General features: G+C 35.8%; 1 protein-coding gene across 26 annotated transcripts in view; it reads left to right on the plus strand.

The window, feature by feature from the left end:
* Window positions 1-23,739, plus strand: part of Sorbs2 (sorbin and SH3 domain containing 2) — a 381,956-nt gene that overhangs the window by 268,012 nt on the left and 90,205 nt on the right. For 22 of the 26 annotated variants that reach the window (XM_045142050.1, XM_045142051.1, XM_045142046.1 and 19 more), the window contains 2 exons: window positions 14,707-14,756; window positions 20,781-20,873. In XM_045142050.1, coding sequence (XP_044997985.1) covers window positions 14,747-14,756; window positions 20,781-20,873 — 103 coding nt within the window. In that variant the 5' untranslated portion in view covers window positions 14,707-14,746. The remainder of the gene's footprint in view (window positions 1-14,706; window positions 14,757-20,780; window positions 20,874-23,739) is intronic. The other 4 variants (XM_045142055.1, XM_045142058.1, XM_045142056.1 and 1 more) reach the window with 1 other exon arrangement.

Genomic DNA, 23,739 nt, shown 5'->3' on the forward strand with positions numbered 1-23,739 from the left:
AGTGATCTCTCCAGCTCCAGACATATATTGTTATGTATCATAGATGTTGGCCATTTTTAGCTTGATAACCAAAGCACAGAACAGCAGCCATGCACATGAAATAATAGATTCAAATGTCACTATATTCCCCATTCTGTTGTAATTTAGCAAGTGACTGATTCACCCAATGAGAAAACGTGATGAAAATATTGGTCAGAAATACAATGTGCTTAGATGTTCTAGTCCTGTTTTCTCAGTCCAATAGACTTTTCTCTTGAAATATGAACTGTGCGAAAGAATGTAACATTTGGAATGGTAACTGCATTTATGGTTTATCTAATCCAAAGAAATTCTCTGCTATCAACTCTAACAAAATACACAAAAAGGTCAACAATTCTTGTCATCCCCAATATCGCTACCACCACTCATGAAAAAGTTTTTAAAACAAAAGTCTTTTAAAGGTAATGACAGTTTGACAATTTATGGACTGAAGTTTAGATGAGTTTCATTTGTTCCTTTGTTGTGGTGTGCATTTATAAACTGGATACTTCTTATATACAAATTTGAAATTTGATTGACTTTCCATAGAAGTATATTTTAAATAAATTGAAACATGTTATATGTAGCTTACCTGTCAATTTTATTTCTAAAGCTAAGTAAAGGACGGCTTGTATGGTGCCTGAGATGTCTGTTATGTCTGTTATGTCTGCTATTGTGTCTCACCTAATCCTTATGCTGTGCAAAATATAGATCTTTTTCTTCTGAATTTTAATTTGTGTGTGAGTCATTAAATTGTCATGCAGTTCAGTTGTTTGATGTATGTCATCATGATAGTAAACACAGAAGTTTGCATATACACATTATTTCTTGAGTAATTATACTTTTCTACATTGAGCAAATTTCAGATAGTAAAGAAACCTTAGATACTTTTGAGTCTTAACAAGTCTTTCATTTTATAAATTGAAATACATGTTTATTTACATATGCAGAAACTACACTAAGATTTGTATGTCTGTAGACATAGGACACAAAGTAGAATGGGGACTGAGTGGGAGGAAGAGGTCTAAAAGGAAAGAGGACAAGAGAGGGAAGTGGAATATAAGTAATGAAAAAGAATACTTAGAAAGATGAAAGGGACCAATATGAGAGGGAGAAAGGAGACATGGAAATGCATTAGGGGAATAAGAAAAGGGCATAATGATATATGTGTGTGGAAAGGTCAAATAAAACCCATTTATTTGCTAATGAAAAAAATTTTTTAAAAACAGACACATAGAAGTAATATGATTTTGCCAGCATACAGTAACAGGTCACTCATTTCAGTGGTGAGACAAAAATAAATAATAATAATCTTAAGAGCATGTTCCTGAAAGTTCCCTAGAACTTGAATTACTGAGTGCTGACTGACTCTGACATATCTTCACTGATGATGCATGCATATGTGAGTTTGTGAAGTTGCCACTCTTGCTGCCTCCTAAAATAAGTTATGTCTTACTCTCAACCATTGCACAAGAAGGGAAGACAGCCATCATCCCAATAATAATAGCCTCACTGGAAATTTTCTAGATATTGCTGAAAAGTGATTGCAGGGCTGGAGAAAGAGCTTAGTTGTTAAGTGCTTGCCTGCCAAGCCTAAGGACCCCAGTTCGAGGCTCAGTTCCCCAGGACCCATGTTATCCAGATACACAAGGGGGCACACGCATCTGGAGTTCATTTGCAGTGGCTGTGGCTGGAAGCCCTGCCACATCCATTCTCTCTTTCTCTCTGCCTGTTTCTCTCTCTGTCTGTCGCTTTCAAATAAATAATAATAAACAAAAAATATTTTTAAAAAATAAAAGTGATTGCATTCTTCAAACACTGGGATAGAACCAGTGTTATCATTATGATTACAACCTGGTCTCTCCAGCCCACTACTAACTGATCCAACATAAATATGGAAATGCTTGCATTTCCCCTTAAAACAGAAGTGGTAGTGAAATCAGTGATTAAGAAATTATTTCAAAATTTCAGGAACCACAATTTCTAATAGTGAGCCTTCAGTAGAATGGTCTCTATATGCTGGCCATACCCAAGATTCCCAGGTAAGGTCTAAAAGATAATTCATTATCCCATGCCTCACTGCAGCATACCCTAGAGATGAAACACAATTGTGCTGGCAGAGTTTATGTCCTCACACATTTAGGAAAAGGACACCTTTTCTGCTGTATCAAGGATTATAAATGTTCAACATAAAGGAAAAATTGAGTTGTCTGTAGATAAAAGAGGAGAAATGACTAACAATAATCAAGTCAAATAAGATATAATTGTGTATATTAAAATGTGCCAAAATCTTCTCAGAGTGTTCCAACCATTACTACATATGTCAATCATTTCAAACCAGTGTGGGTTGTTTTTTTTTATGAAACAACAAAACTTTGTCCAAGTAACATTGTTCACTGTTCTCCAATGTATAATTTTTACAAAAAAATCTATTGGCAACTTCTATACTTACAAACAATAAACCATGATATTTCCCTCCCCTCCCCCATTTTCCCCTTCACAACTCTGCTCTCCATCATCCAGTGTATAATTTAAAGAGAAACTTGTATGTTGTTTTCCTTGCCTATTTTTGGTGGGCTGACAACTTTAGCTTTAAATAGTGGCAGGCCATGATGACTATATTAGGTATAAAAAATGAAGAATGCTGGGAACATATAAGCTGGGTAAAAACTAGAAGTGAGGTCATTCTGGGTTGGCAATTTGCTGAATAAAAGGGCAAGAGATATAAAATCCTATTTTATTTTACTACTCAGAAATTATAAAGCAGTTAGCTCTAGGATGAAACTGTCTACCTTCTTGCTGATGAAAGTTGTAACCAAACTGTTAAGAACATTAAACATGAAGTAGCAGTCACATTTAGATGTCATATTTCTTAAATTCAAATGCACTTTTTTTTTTAAATTTTTTTTTTGTTCATTATTTATTTATTTATTTGAGAGCGACAGACACAGAGAGAAAGACAGAGGGAGAGGGAGAAAATGGGTGCGCCAGGGCTTCCAGCCCCTGCAAACGAACTCCAGACACGTGCACCCCCTTGTGCATCTGGCTAACGTGGGACCTGGGGAACCGAGCCTTGAACTGGGGTCCTTAGGCTTCACAGGCAGGTGCTTAACCGCTAAGCCATCTCTCCAGCCCTCAAATGCACTTTTAAGGGAACATTGAAGCTTCTAGTACTCATTAGTATTCATGTATCTTCCTGTCATTTCAAAGACAAATGTGGGTTATTTGAAATCATTAACCCAATCCAAGAGTCACTGAGCTGAGTTCTTTGAGATTATAGTTAAGTAGTTAAAGGGACTTCCTTGAAAAGCCAGCTACCATGAGTTTGATTCCCCAGTACCTATGAAAAGCAGATGCTCAAAGTGGTACATGCATCTGGAGTTCATTTGCAGTGGCTACAAGTCCTGGCACACCTATGCTCACTCTTCCCCCAACACACTTTCTCTAATCATTATAATATTTTTGGTTTTTGTTATTATTTGAAAGAGAGAGAGGAAGAAGTAGAGAGAAAGAGAAAATGGGAATGCCAGGGTTTCTAGCCATTGCAAACAAACTCCAGATGCAAGTACCCTCTTGTGCATCTGGCTTACATGGGTCCTGGGAAATTGAACTGGGGTCCTTTGGCTTCGTAAGGCAAATGCTTTAACCACTACCCCATTTCCTCAGCCCTAAAATATATTTGGGGGGGCGGGGTTAGATAGAGTCTCACTCTAGCCAAGGATGACCTGGAATTCACTCTGTATTCTCAGGGTGCTCTCAAACTAGCAGCAATCCTCCTACGTCTGCCTCTCGAGTGCTGGGATTAAAGGCATGCTCCACCACACCCAGCCCTAAAATATTTTTTAAAAAATTTAAGTGGATGTCGATAATTTTTCTTATGGCTACTAATACTTGCCTAGAAGCCCGCCATAGTGTTTTCACATCCTTTGGACCCACACACTCTCTTAGGCATTAAATTATAATTTCCAAATTCTGTGTAGATTTACTTCCCACAAACCTGGCATATGGACAAAGTAGATGTTTTTAATTTGGGAACTGGGCCCAACATACCCATCATTTACAAAGTTTTCTTTTTGTCAAAAGCATTTGTTTATTAGCTTTTCATAAGCTCACTAGTCTCACTTTGTAAAATTAGACAGGGTCGATTTGATTATATTGTTCTCTAATGCTAGGAGATGTTCACGTTTATAAAGCTTCAATTAAGTAACTGAAACAAAAATCTCAGGGGTGGATAATACAGTCTTCATCTCCAGGACTTCTTCCACTTTGACACTTTGTCTCATGAAGAAAAGAAATGATCAGATGTTATTAGATGTTAAGTTTAAGAACAACATTGTACAAGATACCTCTAAAAACAATAATGGCACAAATTTCTTAATTTTCTCATAGAATCACTGCATATAACACAGAAAAGCAGACACTGTGTGTTTGCAGAGGGGATTAAAATTCAAATAGCTTTCTTTACACAGCTTTACTCAAGACAACTTCCAATGGCAGAAGAGCCAAGGTCCAGGATTCTTAACTAGAAGGAAAAGGAACCACTTCAGAAAGCTCTCACCATGGGTTCTGACATTTAAATCACAAAGCCAGGAATCTCAAACAACTAGTATAACTATCATTTATCTTTTCCAATTAAGGAATATAAAAACTTCCCTGAAAATACAATAGGGCTTTACTGTTAGTTAAGTGGAAGCAAGCTACACTGCTTATTTGATTAATCTGTATGCATTCTCTCATCTCACAATAATCCCACGTCCAATTTAACAGGATACTGGAACTGGGAGGGAATTTTGCTTTCCAGGCAGCTTTCCTTTCTTCCTGAGAAGAATTTTCGTTTATGTAAGGTTTTTTTTTTTTTTTTTCCACTGAAAGGATAAAAGTTGCCCTATTTCTGCTGCCCTGTTTTCTAGTTGCTCTGCTAACCTGCCTTTTTAAGCTTCTGTAATATGGCTTGCTTGCTGCTGCACTGAATCACAGAACCGCCATTTTGCAACTGCCTCCATTTTGTAAAAAGTATACCATGAGGAACCTGACCTTTTGTATGCCTTATACAATGCCTAAATTCCAGGAACTCGAGTTCCTCATTAAGATAACTCCCCACCTGGACACAACCAATCAACGGTCAACACATATCTGAAGCCCCCAGACACGAGCCCACCCCATGGGCCCCACCCAATCAGAGGGACCCATGGCTGGAAAGCCCCTATGACTCTGCATACCTGTGGTTCTAGCCTATATAAGCTGACCAAACCCGTTGCTAGGGGCTCTTCACCCCTCCTGTGAGAGGAATCTGTGTTGAGCCCCGATGCATTGGATTCAATAAACCTCATGCGGTTTGCATTGAGAACGTCCTGCGTGAGTGTTCTTGGGGTCGCGTAGACAGCCCTGAGCAGGGACCCCTCTGGGGAACCCCACACCACATTGCTGTGAATAAGAGGAGACAGACTTAAAGAAGCAGTTAGATCAAACACGAGCCTTGCTATGTTCAAGCTCTTGAATCTAAGGCAAAGTGACACTAAAAGGTCACAGTGATTAGCCTTTAAACATCTTTCTCATTACTGTTGACAGCTCAAAGCCCCCAAGTCATGGTTAGAGGAAAGAAGATGTCTATAAAATGTCATCTAGTGAATTGTGTGACAAATGGAGGAGTGATATCCTGAAACAATCATTCCTGCTTAGTTCCTGGCATGCAAATCTTCCTCTTTCCAGTGTGCAGAGAAGTCTCATTTCCCATCCTAATAGAAAATCATATAAAAAACATAATTTTTAAAAATTGTGTTTTTTATTAAATTCTGTTCTATTTTATTTTTTAATCTTCCACTTTAATTTACTACATGTGTATATGGCATGCATGTGTGTATGTTTATCCTCATGTGTGTGCATGGGTAGATATGCATCCATGTGTACATGTGTGGAGGACAGAGGTCAATATCAAGTGTCTTCCACAATCACTCTGTCTTATTTCTTGAGATAAGGTCTTTCATGGGACCAAGAGCTCACCAACTTGCAAGACTAGCTATCTGGCCTGCTCATGTGCACTAGGATTACAAGAGTGCACCTCTATGTACTGCATTGTGTGGGTTCTGGGGATTCAATCTAAGGATTGCAAGATCATGTGGCAAACAGTTTTCCTGACTGAGCCAACTCCCCAGCCCCACTTTAATTTTTATATTTTAGTATCATAAACTCATCTATTATAAAAAGTAAATATTAATTTAGTTTTCCATGTCACATACTTAAAATGTAAATTTAAGCAAACATTAAATACTTTAGTAGGTATGTAAAAAAAAGATATGGTATTATATGTTTTCTTTTTAAATTCCAATGCTCAAAAGGACCTTAGACTAACCACCTAATTTCTAAGGTCAAAAATTTGAAGATGTGCCAGGATGGCAGAGAAAGAAGCCCACACTCACATACAGCTCTTTGTGTGTTAGCAAAGAACTTCCCTCTTAAAAATATCTTATTGATTTATTTGCAATCAGAGAGAGAAGAGAAACAGATAGACTGAATGTGTGCACCACAGCCTCCAGCCATGGAAAGGAACTTCAGATGCATGTGCCACTTTGTGCATCTGGCTTTACATGGATACTGAGGAATTGAACCAAGGTTGATTGCATTTTCAGGCAAGTACTTTAAATGCTGAGCCATCTCTCCAGCTGAAGCTGTGTCCTCTTTTAAGGCATCTTGAAATGTTTGAAATCAGGAAAGAACCCCTCAAATCACTATAGTGTGGTACTCAATTACATACTGGATTATATGAAGCAGGAGGCAAGGGAAAGAATAAGATATCAGAAGAAAATGGGGAGAAAGCTAGACTAATAGGTAAATTAACATAGAGACAGTTAACATAGGATCTCATGCTTATTCTTCTACAACCAATAGGAAAGTAATGGTTTCTTAGGAAGATTCCTTATGCCCAGCTACTGTGAACATCAAAATGGAAAGCATTTTTCTGATATTCCAAGCCCTGGCCAATAGCTATTATACTTTCTCTGAAAACCTCAGGACTGTAATAACTATTGTTATTTTAAAGTGCTTCCATGGTAATGTTATTTTATGGAATTATAACAGTGAAGTAATCCTGAATAGTGCTAATTGACTATTAAGGACCTGGTCACATTTTTCTTTCTTTTTTTTTTTTTAATCTTAAGCAGACTAAATTTTATTTAGTTTTTGGAAAAGCACTCAATTCCAAAGACTACATCTTTTGTGAAAAAAGCCTTAGAATACATTCATATTCAATTTAAAAATATGTATTGAGAAATCTTACTTTTCACTGTTATTCACTGTGACGTAACTTTGGAATTCAGATTGATAGATGATATTTCAATAGAAAGTTATCATGGGAGACATACTTAGCATTGCCACCAAATTTTTCTTTAATCTTTTTTTGAAATTTAATTTATTAGTTTTTTTTTTCAACAAATACAGGCAGTTTGGTACCATTGTTTAGGCTCATCCATGACCTCCTATTTCCTGGACACCTGAAAAAAACATTTATATAGTTTTGCAATGTGAAAGTTTATTTACTGCCAATAGTACTATAATTGTGTGTTTATACATATCTCAGACATGCAATGGTTAAACATTAATTGTATGTAGAATTTGAATTTTGGAGGAGAATGGTAAAAATTGTTCTAATTTGGTCTGTTAGTCTTAATATTTAAATAGTTTATTTGTTAATTAATCTAGAATTAAGCTTTTATTTTAATCACTTCAAGTACATTTTAGTATAATTCAACTCATAACAAATCTAAGGAGAAAGCAATGAACCAAGAATGGAGAAAAGGAATCTCCCTTTGAAGAAATATGTATTTTAATTTTAATTAAAATTAGTTTTAATTAAAATTTGTTGTTTGTGAAATTGTGTGATATTTTTGATACTATTGAACTATCCTTTAAGATATACTGAAAATAATCAAGACAGTTTTATTTTCATTGTTAATGTTATTTATTTCTGATGTCAGAAATGTAATATTATTATTTTTTAATGTGTGTATGTGCAATGACATGTGCATACATGCTGGTGTGTGTGTGTGTTGTATAGTCACATACATGATGTGGTCCACATGTGGAGGTCAGAGAACAACGTGTGTGGTGCAGATATGGAGGCCACAGGAAACCTTAGATGTTGGACTTTGCTTTTGACCTCCTCTGAGATAGGTTCTTTCATTGATCACAACTCCATTCACCAAGCTAGCTGGCCTGAATGAACTTGTGACAGATTCTGCTATTATTGCCCTTCTTTAAACCCTATGCATGCAGGGATTATAGATGCTAGTACTACATTGTCCAGCTGCAATATTTTTATTATTTCTATGCCATTAATCTTTTGGAGTGCAAAACTTGTCCTCTAGATTGTTGTAAGAAACTTTTTAAGACCCTTTATGATGTCCTTATGTACCAAGTAGAGTAGGAGGAGTCATGGTCGAATGAAAAATCATTTTAGGGAGCTCCTCTTTCTGGTTGTGTATCATCAACACTTTTATATTTTTGAAAAAATATAGTGGCATGTGGCATGCTTATGAGAGAAGAAAAAGCAATAGGTAGAGAGATAAACAATCATGCCAAAAGTCAGATTTACTGGGGATAAAGCTGAAATCCTATAATGGGGTTCAAAACAATGTGATGTTTTGATTAAAGAGATTACCTGCTCAAAATTTACATGAGCTAAGTCTAGAGGACTTGGTAGACTGTGAGATTAGTGTAATATAATTGTTTAAAATATGATTAATTCAACAGTTGATTTGCAAATGGAGAGAAGACAAGAGAGGGAAATAGAATATATGGTATGAAAAAGAATTCATTTGGGATTTTTTCTTACACTGTAGTCAAGGGTAAAGGTCTACTTTAAAGTATTTGAAATATAAAATTATGCCACTTACTTACCAGTGAAAGTGAAGGTTAATCCTATTGCAGGTGTTGAAGAAGATGATGACTTTGACATAGTGTAATGTTCAGATGCCTCTAAATAATCAGAATTGGGACTTGAATCCAGGCCTGCTTGAAGCCTTGAATCATCTGTATTAGTGTACTTCCTATTGCTAATAACACAATATCACAGAATGGGTAAGCTATAAAGAACAAAGGCTTATTCTGTTTCATAATGCAGAAAGTACAAGGTCTAGGAGCACATCTGCTGAAGGTCTTCTTGTTGGCAGAGTCCTGGAGCAGCACAGGGTAGCATATCACAAGTGAAGGAACACATATGGGGTCAGTGTCTCTGCAGGTCTCTCTCCTTCTTCCTAGAATAACACCAGGATTCAATGATGGGGCTCTTACCTAATCCTAACTACTTCCCAAAGGTCCCACTTCTGAACACCATAGGTGGATTGCCTTTCTGTACTTGAATACTTCACAATGGGCATTAAGTCACATAATAGGAAGCACACCCTAGCACCATCCTTCCAGCTCTGCTCAGTTCACTCTAACAGTGGAAAGGGAACATTCTAATAAAAATTTTACAAACCTCTTCTATAATGTGTCTGACTCACCAGATCCTCCTTGGAGACCTCCTTGATTTTCATTAGGAATCCATTTGGGTTTTGATTTGCAGAACATAAACCCTTAGAATTCTTCTGGTACTGTCAAATGGAATGAATGCCTTTGTCTTAGAAAGAAGTGTGTAGTAGTAAGTGTTGGGAGGTATTCTTTAATTAATTTTAAGTATTAATTATAAAAGTAAAGGGCTCCAAGAAAATAGGATACTGGGCTGAATAGATGGCTTAGCTGTTAAGGTATTTGCCTGCAAGGCCAAAGGACCACAGTTTGATTCCCCAAAACGTACATAATACAGATGCACAAGGAAGCACATGCATCTGGAGTTCATTTGCAATAGCTAGAGGCCCTGAAATGCCCATTCTCTCTCCCTTTCTCTGCCCCCCCTCAATAAATAAAAACAATAAAGAAAAGACAAAAAAAATAGAATACTGGAGCAATATTGTCACATGACCATTTAAATAAAAATGAAATAAGGCTTCTTTTAAGTTGGAATATATTACTGACTTTGAAGTTTTGGAATAACACCACAAAGAAAGAGTCATCTTCCAGTGTTGGCTTCTTTCTTCAACATGATTTTAGGGAAAATCTATATGCATTTTGAGCAACTAGCATTGTAAAGTTCCATAGGAAAACTTGCATGGTTGTTTGAAATGCATTTGTTTTTCAAGAAAATTTTTCCTGTATCAGGCCATTTCACATGATTTTAAAAAAAATTGCATTTTCTTAGGATTAGAGAAATATCTCAGTAGTTAAAGGCATTTGTTTGCAAAGTCTGTAGACCTGGGTTGGAGTCCCAAGTACCCACATAAACCCAGATGCACAAAGGGGCAAATAAGTTGGAGTATATTTGCAGAGACAGGAAGATCTGGTGACTCTAAATAATTAAATAGTTTTAAAAAACACTCTAGGGCTGGAGAGATGGCTTAGCAGTTGATTGCTTGCCTTTGAAGCCTAAGGACCCCAGTTCGAGGCTCCATTCCCCAGGACCCATTCTCTCTTCCTCTCTCTCCCTCTCTCTCTCTCCCTTTCTCTCTGTGTCTTTTGCTCTCAAATAAATAAATAAATGAACAAAAAAGTTTAAAAAACCACTCTATATTCTTATAAAAATCATCAATAGGGTCATGATTTTTTGTCTTTATTATTTCTCCACATTCTTAGAAATAGTGTTGAATAGCTTCTGGCATAAGTAGTATGTACAAATCCTGTGGGTAATTAGGCTTGTGTTAGCTCAGGGATGGTGGGAGGTATGTACCCATCTAGAGCACAGAATCAGTTGTGTTCTTACTATTAACTGATGAGTTTTGTGTCCACTCAGGGGCAAAGGAGTCTCTGAGTGGGTGTCACCTACAGTAGACAAATTTAGAAAAAGTATTCAGAAAAGAAGTTAAAGTGGCTTTTTATATTTTTTAAACTTGGGGAAATGTAAAAACCAAAATGAGCTATTTGGAGTTTTCTTGTAAATATCACAAGGGAGCATGTTGACTTATTTGCACAGACAAGCAAAACTAAATGACAACCTGAATGATGTCTTTTGACTGTAACTGAGGAATGAATTCATTTAGCAAGTATGAATGCCTCTTAACTTAGTAGAGCCAGGGGAAGAGAAGTGCACTAGTCACTTAGGGTCCTTTAACAAGGTGTGGTACAAAGGATTGCATTTCAAAGGACATTTGTATTTCACACTAGAAACTGATACAAAGCATTAATGTGCATAGTATTTTCCCCTTATATTTAAGTACATCTCTAAACAATCTAACATACCACTGTAAGGTTTGGAAGTGACCAAGATCACGCAAACCACTCTGAGGCAAAGATGAAAGCTTTTATTTGGGAAAAGTATGCACTGCCAGGGCTGACTCACAAGAGAGGAGCACAACCAACATGAGTTTTCAGGTACAGGGCATGTTGAGTTGGGGAAGGTGAGGAAGGAAAAAGAACTCATTTGTTAAGTTGAAAAGTTCCTTTAGGGGAGATCATTACATTAACCATTTAAAGTAGCTAGGGTGTGATACCAAAGCAGTTACCATGTAACTTACCAGATAAGGGGGGCAGGAAATCATGACATGGGCATTGTGAGACAAGGAGGGTATAAGGATTGGGTGATTTCTTGAAGAATGTGGATAATCCATTTTCTTATGCCTCTGCCACCATTCTGCTGACCATGGTGGCTCCATCTTGGGAGCCCATCCTGATCTAACAACCATAGTACTTCCCACCACACAGACTGTCTGTGTACTTTTCTCTGAATAATATTTGACTGCCAATAGATTAATTTCAAAAGAGTCATACCAATTTATTGAATCCAGATTATGCTATTCTTCACAATTAATTATCAATAACTTTGATGTACAAAAATAACATGACTTACACAGAATTCTTGAGTAAAAGATGGGGAAAAGATTGTGCCTCTGTTCTTCTTATAATGGGATGCCCAATAAAAAAAAATAAACAAAATTATAAAATGGATATAAAATCATTTATACCCAGACATGAACAATCAATCCTCTTAGAGCCCTCACTCAGAAGATTCCAGTCTATTCTACCCTGTGAATTAAGAACAAAGGCCTCTGTGATACACACAAAAATAATGAGGTCTCAATAATGAAAAGAAAGTAAGGTAAAACTGAAAGACTGTGACATGAAATTATGTTATTATTGATGCATCAACAACAAACTCTATGTACTATTACATGCATACTGGGAACAAAGGTTACTCCAGCCACTAGTACACAAATCCATTGCCTACACATATTATGATACTGAAATAAAGTTGATTTTCAAACAAATTTAGTGAAGAATTAAGTAAATATAGTTCCACATAACTTGTGAGAAATCATTTTGACACCATATAATAGAGTTCTTTGCCCTGTAAACTGACTTCTGTGGGTCAAGGCAGTCTGTATTTTATAGTCCATTATTATAGTGTTGGCCCTGGTTTAATTCCAATTTAAGAGGATACTAGAAATGTGGTCTTCAGCAAGCAGGACACAAATACTCTAGGAATTTGATACCTTCCAGAATAATCCTTGCTTGTTATGTAAGTACAAGCAAAGATACCATTTTCAGAACTGAATAACTTAAATTGCCTAAAGCGTTTTCAGTAGTAGATTTTGTACAAATGAGGGAAATAGAATTTGCATTTTTATTAGTCACTGAAAAAGCCTATGAGTTCCATGTTCTTGAGAGCTCAGTCCCCAAATTCTTCTTCTAAGATCCTGGAAAGCCTCTCTTCTGATTAGGAAGTTACTCATTTCACATTCTGACAACTAAAACAATGTGAAGTGTAAAAATACCTCACCAATTACACTTACCAGTAACAGGATACATCACTTTAAAGTAGAAAAGCTCAAGGATTTGTGGTGCCTTCCTTTGTTCTGTTTAATCCTCCTTTACTTTCTGAGTGTCAGATGTTTTGTAAATATCTGCATTTGGACTCAAACAGTAGGTGCTGATTCTTAATGTTGTAGGATGTTATAAAAACATTGTTTTAAATATTAGTAGCTTGTGTGTTTTGAGAGTGAACCTTTCTTCCATGTTTGGTTTTTTCTTCATCAATTAGCATTGTTTCAGTGTAAATACTATCTTCCTCATTCAGTTTTTAAAAAGCTAAATACATTTTAAGCATCAAGTGGTGCCTGGTTCAGAAAAGAAAGATGAAGTAGGACTTGTTCTTACAGTCCTCATTTCCTGGAGATTGTTTATCCCTTCTGGTTTTAGAAGTTGCCTCAGCCTTGGTCACAGTATCCCCTGAGGCAACTTTTCTATTTATTTTTTCCATTTAAGGATAACATATTAGAAGTGTTGCTACTGAGGGATTGAAATAAATACAACTGCAGGGACTTTCTCAAAGCTTCTGCACCAACCACTACCTTCGTCCTTGGTCTTTGATGTTCTTACTGTACAGGCAATAATACACCATGTCCAGTGTGTGAAATAAACGAGAGTCTGGAAAAGTCAGAAACCAGCAAACAGACAACAACAAAGAAAAAAACAGAAATGTGCCTCCATTATTCACATGGAAAAATAAAAGATAAAATTTATTATAATAGAGTTTTCATCAATAATGTGAAAATTGACACATACCTGTAAGGTTTGGGAGTGACCAAGACCACACAAACCACTCTGAGGCAAAGATTAAAGCTTTTATTCAGGAAAAGCACAAGCTGCCAGGGCTGACTCACAAGAGAGGAGCACAGCCAGCCTGAGTTTTCAGGTAGTGGGCTTTGTAGGGCTTCTTCAGTTGGGGAAAGGTGAGGAAGGGAAAATAACTTGTTTGTTAAATTGAATAAAGAAGTTCTTTAGGAGCAATCATTACATTAGCCATTTAAAATAGCTAGGGTGTGACACCACAACAGTAACCAGGTGACTTATGAGATAAAGGGGCCAGCAGGAAACCTTGACCTGGGGGTATTGTTAGGCAAGGAAAGAATAATGGCTGGGAGGTTTCTTGAGGAATGTGGATAATCCACTTCCTTCTGCTTCTGTCACCATTCTGCTGTCCTTGGTGAATCTAATTTGGGAGCCCATCCTGACCTAACAGTAATGATTTCAAGATACCAGTGTAGTCCTTTTTTTAATTCTGAAAGAAAATACTTCAAAAGTCATGACCCTTCCAGTTTTAAAGAACAAAAACAATTGCATGATTACTTATCAAAGAATGAATTATTTTTTATTATTTAGTTTTCTGTGATGCTCAAGTGTGAACCCACAGTTTCACATATACTAGACATGAAAATTTAATTTTTAAAATTGAAAACTTGGTTTTGGTATATAACTCAGTTGTAGAGCACTTGCCTAGCTTACATGAGAATGGGTTCAATACAAAGCAAGATAAAAGAAAGAAGAAAGGGGAGGGAGGGAGGAAAGGAAGGAAGGAATAAAGAGAAAAAAAAGTCACAATTAATATGAGAAAGAGGAAGAGCAACAGAGAGAAAAAGAGAGCTCTATTTTCAACCATTAGTGGTAAACATGAAGTGAAACTATAAATTTATGATCATAAGACCAAGCATAATTGAATTTCAAGTTGAATAGAATTATAACTTCTGCCTTCCTTATTAAATCATGATTTCAACTAGCTTAATGATAATGTGATATTACTTATAAGTGCACTTAAAGCAAAACACAATTTCACAGTATTTTCTCCACATGTTACTGAACAAATTCTGCATTATCTTTTTTCCATAGTAAAGCTGAAGACTTTATTAACAAACCCTTCAACGTGAAAATGAACACAGGTATGCTGTCTCTATTCATTTTAAACTGCATTATTAGTTTAGCACTGTACTAATCATGAATGTGATACTATGTTTTTTAGTAGATATACAGTTCAGTTACATTGCTTTATTTTTTCATCATTGTGTTCCATTTCATAGCTATCAAAACTCAAATCTGTTCTATTACTTACTCTTCCTTCCTTTTCTTCCAATTATATTTCTATTTTTTTAATATTTTTTGTTCATTTTTTATTTATTTATTTGAGAGTGACAGACACAGAGAGAAAGACAGATAGAGGGAGAGAGAAAGAATGGGCGAGCCAGGGCTTCCAGCCACTGCAAACAAACTCCAGATGCATGCGCCCCCTTGTGCATCTGCCTAACTTGGGACCTGGGGAACCGAGCCTCGAACTAGGGTCCTTAGGCTTCACAGGCAAGCACTTAACTGCTAAGCCATCTCTCCAGCCCCCAATTATATTTTTAAGCTAACTCATAGCTGCATGAAATTTTGTGTACATATTTGGAATCACTTGCTTAAAATTTAAATTTAAAGGCATGTTGCCCTGATGAAAAACAATTAAACTTTCACATTCTACAAACTATGTTAACAAAGATAACAAAATGCCATAGCTTCATACAAAAATCAGTTTAATTAATCCATAGTCATGATACACATAAATTCATATACATGTTATTTTAGATGTGCAAACAGTATCCCTAAATATGTTTTCTCTTATCCCTAATAGCTCTGAACTCTATTGAATACATTTTAATTGTGAAAGAGCTTATACTGCATGATATATATATATATATGGATGGACATTCCACAGCAGAACTATGCTAGTTTGTAGTTTCAACTTTATTCCCTTTTGCCTCAAAATTCCTACATATAGTATTCATATATACAATTATTCATGAAAATAACTTGTCGAAATTTTGTCACTTGTATATAAACGATACTATTTCCTATCTATATCTGATTACTGGAGAATTGTTTTAGGCAAAACAAAAATTATTTCCAAGGTATTCTTCTACTTCCAGCTCCTTTTATCAAAGTGTCTACCTGAAGGATTAACAGACAGCTGGTAAGAGCCAGTATTTAATCCCTAGATCAAGTGTAGAGACGCCAAGTACATCTTTCCATGGCAGCCCGTTAGCTGAAATTTGCTCTCGCTGGCCCCAGTGAATACTATGTCTGCTGCCTCCTAAGGATGCATCCAAATTGTAGACATGTAGAACAAAAGAGAAGATGAAGGTGTTGGAGGCAGTAAAAACATATGAGAAAGCAAGAGAAATGATGACCCTAACAATGAATCCAGAAAAGTGGAGACATCACAATTGTACATAGAAATTTAAATAAGAAATTCCATTAGGCAAAAGAAATGGAAAAAAAAAAAAAGCAAATAGGATATAGAGCCTACCACAGGGCTAGTATAGGACATGGTATGTTAACTACAACATCCTTCCTGAAGAAAGCCAACATAAGGAAGTGAGGGCTTCTCATTGCTCTGAGTGGGTGTCTCCTTGGAGATTTCAGTTAAGAACAGCTTCCCAATGCCTTTCATTAATTGAGTGCTTATTTTCCTATTTATTTTAACCCTATTGTGACACATATACATAGATAATTACATATACTATGTTCTTGTACAATATAACTAATAATTAGTCTTCCTACTCATAGCTTCAACCTTAATAAATAAGTAAGCACAGAGACATTTGAAAATTTTACTCTCTGGTACCTGAGCCAGGTTATTGCTGAATAGCATAAATGTAACCCTCTAAAACACTCTCATTTATGTGCAGTGATCTTGACTCTGGATTGGTGATAATTTGTATAAAATTATGAAGCCCATACAGATTAATTTTATTATCTCTATGTGCTTGTGAAATTTGATAATTTGATATTCAAACTTCCACAAAAATGATTATAAATTACTGAAACACTTTGTTTGAAATCCCAAAGTAATGCTATAGCATTGCTATATAAGCATCCCACTTAAAAATACAAATTATAGGGCTGGAGAGATGACTTAGCGGTTAAGCAATTGCCTGTGAAGCCTAAGGACCCCGATTTCAGGCTCCATTCCCCAGGACCCACGTTAGCCAGATGCACAAGGGGGCACATGCATCTGGAGTTCATTTGCAGTGGCTGGAGGCCCTGGCGCACCCTCTCTCTCTCTCTCTCTCTCTCTCTCTCTCTCTCTCTCTCCCTCTTTCTCTCACTGTCTGTCACTCTCAAATAAATAAATAAAAATACCAAGAAAAAAGATTTTTTTAAAATAAAATTATAAAGCCAGGTGTGGTGGCGCACACCTTTAATCCCAGCACCTGGGAGGCAGAGGTAGGAGGATCGCCATGAGTTTGAGGCCACCCTGAGTCTGCATAGTGAATTCCAGGAGAGCCTGAGCTAGAATGAAACCCTACCTCAAAAAACAAAAACCAAAACAAAACAAAAATTATAAATAGGTCAACAAAATAAATCAACAGATAGATTAATGATAGATAAATTAATTGAAAATATTACATTAGAAAATTATCACCATTGTATTTACGAAATCAGATATGAATTAGTTCCTAAGTAAATAACAAATTTAACATATATTTTCTACTTATCCATCATTAAAGAGACATAAAATTACTTAAAAGACAGTGTATCAATCACTAAGTTTAAAAATTACTTTAAATCAATCTTTGTTCTTAATCAACTACTACTAATAAACTACTTAGGAGAATAAGCATTTATGTTTTCATTTAAGACTATCTAAATAGAGAAAATATATTCAAAGTATGTTATATTTCCACTAAGAGCATTTTGTGAAGTACTGTTTTATAATTTATGACAATTAGCAATTTAAAAGAGAAGAAAGGGCTGGAGAGATGGCTTAGCAGTTAAGCACTTGCCTGTGAAGCCTAAGGACCCCGGTTCAAGGCTCGGTTCCCCAGGTCCCACATTAGTCAGATGCACAAGATGGGCACACGCGTCTAGAGTTCGTTTGCAGTGGCTGGAAGCCCTGGCTCGCCCATTCTCTCTCTCTCCCTCTATCTGTCTTTCTCTCTGTCTGTCACTCTCAAATAAATAAATAAATAATGAACAAAAAATATTTAAAAAAAATAAAAGAGAAGAAAGATATTCAGTAATTCACCAAATATGACTTACTCACATGAATGTTTTCTAGTAGTGGCTCAGCTCCCAGGAGTCTTGGAGCTCAATGGAAACATGCCCATCCAGGTTTCAGGTCATGTTTGAAGACAAGACCAGCATTAAGCTTCTTTAGGATGAGCTAAGTATAAGTAATTTATCTTCAATTTTTTAAATATCTCTAAACAATATCAGAAAGTCAATTCATAAGTAGAAACAATATTGATTTCTCTGTTCTACCTATTTTTCAAAACCTCAGCCTTTTGAAATAAGTGCTTTATTCAATGCGAGCCAAGGCAGATTTCCCCATTGTCTTGATTTAGGTCTTAGAACTGCCTAAAATATATAAAGGTTCATAGTAAAGATTTTAAAACTTTCTGCTCTTACAGCAACAATGTCTGAGCAGTTTTTTCTCATGAAGTTTCTAAACCAAATCAAATAGGTAATAAATAATTCTATTTATTATGTGATAACATACAAGCAAATTATTGAACTTAATGGGCATCTGTGGTCTAAAAATTTAGAAGTCATTTGACAAAAAAATACACAGGAATTGAAAGAAAAATAGTAATTTAACTGTAACCACAATCAGTAGTAATTGTATACTGTTGTACATTGAGAAACTTCTTAGACAATGAAATAAAATTATATGTGGGACAAGAGAGATGGTTGAATGGTTAAATGTGCTTCCTATTAAAGCATGACCTGAAAATACCTGAGACCATCAGTGCAAAAAAAAAAAAAAAAAAAAAGACCAGGTGGAAAAGCAATATAAGTAAATACCCAGTGTTCTGCCCCAACTACCAAAGGCAACCCATCAGGGCATATGGGGCACCACAAGTGTAGTGTATGCGCCCCCATACACTACATACCACTACACACACACACACACACACACACACATACACACACGAGTAAAAATTATATATAACTGTCATTCATTGTTCCAAAATGGCTTCTAAGGGGGCACTTGCTTTTCAACATAGCAACCACCAAAAAGCTATTGTTTCAGAGGTACAACATCATGCAAAGGAAACTAGTACACTATATTATATTCTAACTGTGAACTACTTGAAGCTCAAATTCACGCAAAGTCCAATTATTTGCCTCAAAAATTTTAAATATTCTCCAATATCCCTGTGAATTCATGGAAATAGTAAGGGCAGCTCAGCCCACAATTTGAACACCATTTAAACAGTGACCTTGGATATTCTCATTCTGGAACTTTCTCTTTACATTTTACTTTCAATACCTTTGGCTACCTGACCTTTACCAGTGAGCAGTTACTAGATATCCTATGTTCAATGAAATTGTATATATTGTATCCAATTTGCCTTTCATAGTTATTCAACTTGCTAAAAATCCTTTTTGTGCCTCTGTTAAGGAAATCTTCAGATAAAATTTTCTACCATTTGTGTCTTTCTCTCTAGTCTTTGATTTACTAGGTTTATTTTCATTTACAATCAGGTTTCTAATTTAATCACTTTCTACATCAAAATTATTTTATACATGTGTTTTATGTTATATTTCTTTTTTCTTTTCTTTTCTTTTCTTTTTTTTTTTTTTTTTTTTTTGAGGTAGAGTTTCACTCTAGTCCAAGCTGATCTGGAATTCACTATGTAGTCTCAAGGTGGCCTTGAACTCACAAAAATCCTCCGACGTCTGCCTCCCGAGTGCTGGGATTAAAGGTGTGCACCACCAAGCCCAGTTTATGTTATATTTCTATCTAAGAATAATTTCACCTATTTTGATGCTTACTGGTTTAGTTTGTAGCTTTTACCAGGAATTAAATCACACTTCTAAGTATCTCTACTAATCTTAATTCTCTCATGTTTTATTAACAACTGGATATGTTTCCCTAAAAAGTAAAGAACAGGAATGACATGTGTCATAATATAATGATTATGCTATCATATTGGAGGTTACATGATGGGTATGTGCACATGCACACATGTGCTCACTTTCAGGTAGATAAATTAAGCTGCTTTGACTTAAAGAGCAAAATGAGCAGAATAGAAAAAATGCACATGGTATATCACCAAGGAAGATAGAGACTGAACTGGAATTTAGTCATGAATAGAAGAGTAATCATTTAATCCTAGAATATTTGTCTTCTGAATTTAGAAGTCAGCCTCTTAGAACACATTAAATGGCTGCTGCATTTCAACTTACTTCATTCCTGTTTTTGGATTCCTTTTAAGTGTAAATATTGACTATGTTCTACATACTGCTCAAACAGCAGTGCATGAGTTTTTAAATGGTCATTTCAATACTGTCTATCTGGGCTGCCCTTGATGTCAACTAGGATAAAAGTTTGCATAATTGAGGAGACATGAAATTTTCATAATGCTGTGATCTTATAAATCCTGTATATAAAATGCATCATGTTTATGTCAGCTAATAACTTTTACTTTAAAAATTATTCAATGATGATAACTCATTCCTGATTATTTTTAAGAATTATAGAGTACAGTAATTCTGAATGAATTATGTACATACATATTATCCCATAGCTCTTAGTGCTGAAATACAGATCATCTCTCACTCTAAACATTAGCTAAGCTATTTCTAGATTCAGAATGCACTGGATTTAAATAATGTAAACACAGTTAAGCTTTGTGTCTAGGATTTCATTAAAAACATTAAATGTGAACTATAAAACCTTTTATTCTTTTTCTAAAGAATTGGCATCTATTTCTGAGGCACACCCTTAGTTTTCTCTTTTGTTTTGCTTTATCTGCTTAGGTTTGGGGATGGCTGGGGAATTTGCAGGTGTATACCCTGGTTACTTATGCTAAATGGTCATCTTTCTCATGAATGTGTGACACATCTCACTTACCATGCATGTTACTGCATGTGCTCTTGCTGTGGCCTTGGCCTCTGCTATATGATTTTTTTGCTTCCAGATAGCGGTGGGTGTGCTCGCAAACGTGCTGCCATGTCTGTTACGTTAACATCCGTGAAGAGAGTTCAAAGTTCTCCAAATCTATTGGCTTCAGGTATAATATCACTAACTCACAGAATATCACACTCGAATGGCTTACTTGCACCTCTCTCTCTTCAGAACTATCTTGTTTGGATGAACAAAGACTGTAAATACCTTTCAGACACCTAGTGGATCTTATTTTTCTAATCTCAAGAATAGTTTCTATCCTTTCTGGTTTTGTTCTAAAAATGAAAAGCCAAAAGAAACTGATATCTTGTAAAAACAAATAAACACATTTAAACATACAATTAAAAAAAAACTCACTTGCTAAAAATATGCTGAGTAACCACAACTGTTAAAAACACTTTAAGTTTTTGTTATCTTAGAAACATAAAGTGATATAGTACTTTACTAAGAAAACTTATATAAGACTCAGGATTAGTAAAAGAAACTTGCTCAAAGCAAATCTTTATTAATCTGCTACTTACCATAGTTTGCAAACAAAATGGTAGAATGCTAATTCTGAAAAAGACTCTAGCAGTTCAAGTTCAAATAAGCACACCAAAATCTTGACCAAGTTAGATTAAGCAACTGAAAATGAGACATTTCACCCTCCAAGAAGATGGGTCTCTTTTTAATGAATGTCTATCATAACTTACCTAAGCCTATGGACACAGACTACATCAAATAGGTCTGTAGTCTTAGAAGATCAAACCCAGAAAACCCATCCCTGGATCCTAAACGCAATATACTTAAACCTCTGGAAGACTGGTTAGTTAGTTGCTTGACTTCATTGCTGATTTTCAGTTGCAGTTTAAGGTTTCTTTTGGTTTTTATTTATAAGATTAATCAGTTTCAGAGCAGAAACAGGAAAGTGATAGAGTCTTCAAATATTTTTAATTCTCAAGGCAGCCACAAGCACCTGAATACAAGGGTGAGCTCACTGTACTACTGAAGCAGCATCAGTAGTTTTATCTCAAAGTCCTTAGGTATTCTCAGATTCAAAACAGTCAGGGGAAACCATAAATATATCCAATTTTGTCATTCTTTTTTAAGTCTTTTTAAAAATATTTAATTTATTTATTTGCAAGCAGAAATATACAGATATAGAGAGATGACATATGGGCTCACCAGGGCCTGCAGCCACTGAAAGTGAACACCAGTTGCACACACCCCTCTGAGCACCTGACTTACGTGGATACTGGGGAATTGAACTCAGATTGTTAGGTGTGGTAGGCAAGTGCCTTAATCTCTGAGCCACCCTCTCCAGCCCACATTTTGTCATTTTTAAATTTTCAGGTCAACAATATTTTTAAGAAGCCACTAGTAATTAAGGCTTCTGATCTTTGGAATCCTAGCTGAGTTTAGACAAATGAATCACCATCAATAATTTTCGAGACTGGGGGAAAAATCATTTCCCTGAGAATCTGCTATGTCATTTACAGGCTCAATATAAAATAAAAAAGACTGCAGTCTCATTCCTCCACACTGACTGAGGATGCTTTCTCTTACTTTTTCCAATCCACCCATATCTTCCCTATCCTAAATGCAGGGCTATAAAGAATGCTATCCACGTGGCAAAGAAATTTACTTGACTTCTGAAAACTATAAACTATTGCAAAATAGCAAATCAGGACTCAGTGTTTTAAGTATCTATTACTAAGGTGTTTTTTGTTAGAGATTGAATTGTGCTTTTTAATATCCTCAACATGAACTTATTGTAAAATGGACATGAAAAAGTCAGGTACAACTTTACTTGAACATTGTTTCATTTTCAAGTTTTCACTCATGAACATTTTTTTTTTAACCTCTTAATTCTATGGGCAAGAGCTTTCAGCAAGATTCACCAGACCTTCTTCTTATTATTCCTATAAAATACATACCTGGACCCACAGTTAAGCCTGGTGAAACTGTCCTCTGTTTCTCCCACTCACCATTTCTTCAGGTTCTATAGTCTCCAGTGTGATAACGAATGTGAAGGACAAAGCTGGCCCTCTCATTCTGTCACCTAGAGGATGTTAGTGAAAATGTCTTTCAAAGCTACTCAGGAGACTCCCTCTCTCCCCTACACATCCACACCTCTGGTACCTCCACAAGTGTGGCTCCTATTGCATTTATACCCAGCACACACTGCACGCCTTTCTTTTCCACCTTGGTCTTATGAAACCAAGGGTATAATAAATCTATTGTTCTAAAGTAAATAATTACAATACAAATAATGATTACTAATGTTGCTTTCCTTTCCATTACCCTTTGTCAGATCCCCCAAACTTCTTTGTCTACAAGTGTATGTGACCCTAGTCGTTAGTAAATCTCTTTCCTCAAGTGCCCCAAAGCATATTTCTTTTTAAAAATATATTTTATTTATTTATTTTAGAGAGAGAAAGAGGAAGAGAGGGAGAAAGAGAAAGAGAGAGAATATGTGCACCAGGACCTCCAGCCACTACAGACAAACTCCAGATGCATGTGCCCCTTTTGCATCCGGCTTATGTGGGTCCTGGGGAGTTGAACCAGGATCATTTGGCTTTGCAAGCAAATGCCCTAACCTCTAAGCCATCTCTCCAGCCCCACAAGCATATTTCTAAAGTTTTCTCTGTAAAGATGTCATCAACATTTAACTGAATGAAATTTTGAATTTCAGGTACTACCAAATCCTAGCTAAAGAATCAAGTCAAATGCAAACTATAAAAAAAAAAACCTATCAACATTCTCTTTTTTGTTTCTTTTCATTTTTTTTGACAACTTCCATGATTATAATATGTATATATATATATATATATATATATATATATATATATATATATATATATGTATACTTCCCATGGTAATACTCTCCCTCCCTCCCCCCACTTTCCCCTTTGAAACTCCATTCTCCCCATCTCAACAAGTCTCTCTTTTATTTTGATGTCATGATCTTTGCCTCCTATTATGATGGTCTT

The sequence above is a fragment of the Jaculus jaculus genome, chromosome 1 (assembly GCF_020740685.1).
Source record: "Jaculus jaculus isolate mJacJac1 chromosome 1, mJacJac1.mat.Y.cur, whole genome shotgun sequence".
In the NCBI taxonomy this organism is placed as follows: Eukaryota; Metazoa; Chordata; class Mammalia; order Rodentia; family Dipodidae; genus Jaculus; species Jaculus jaculus.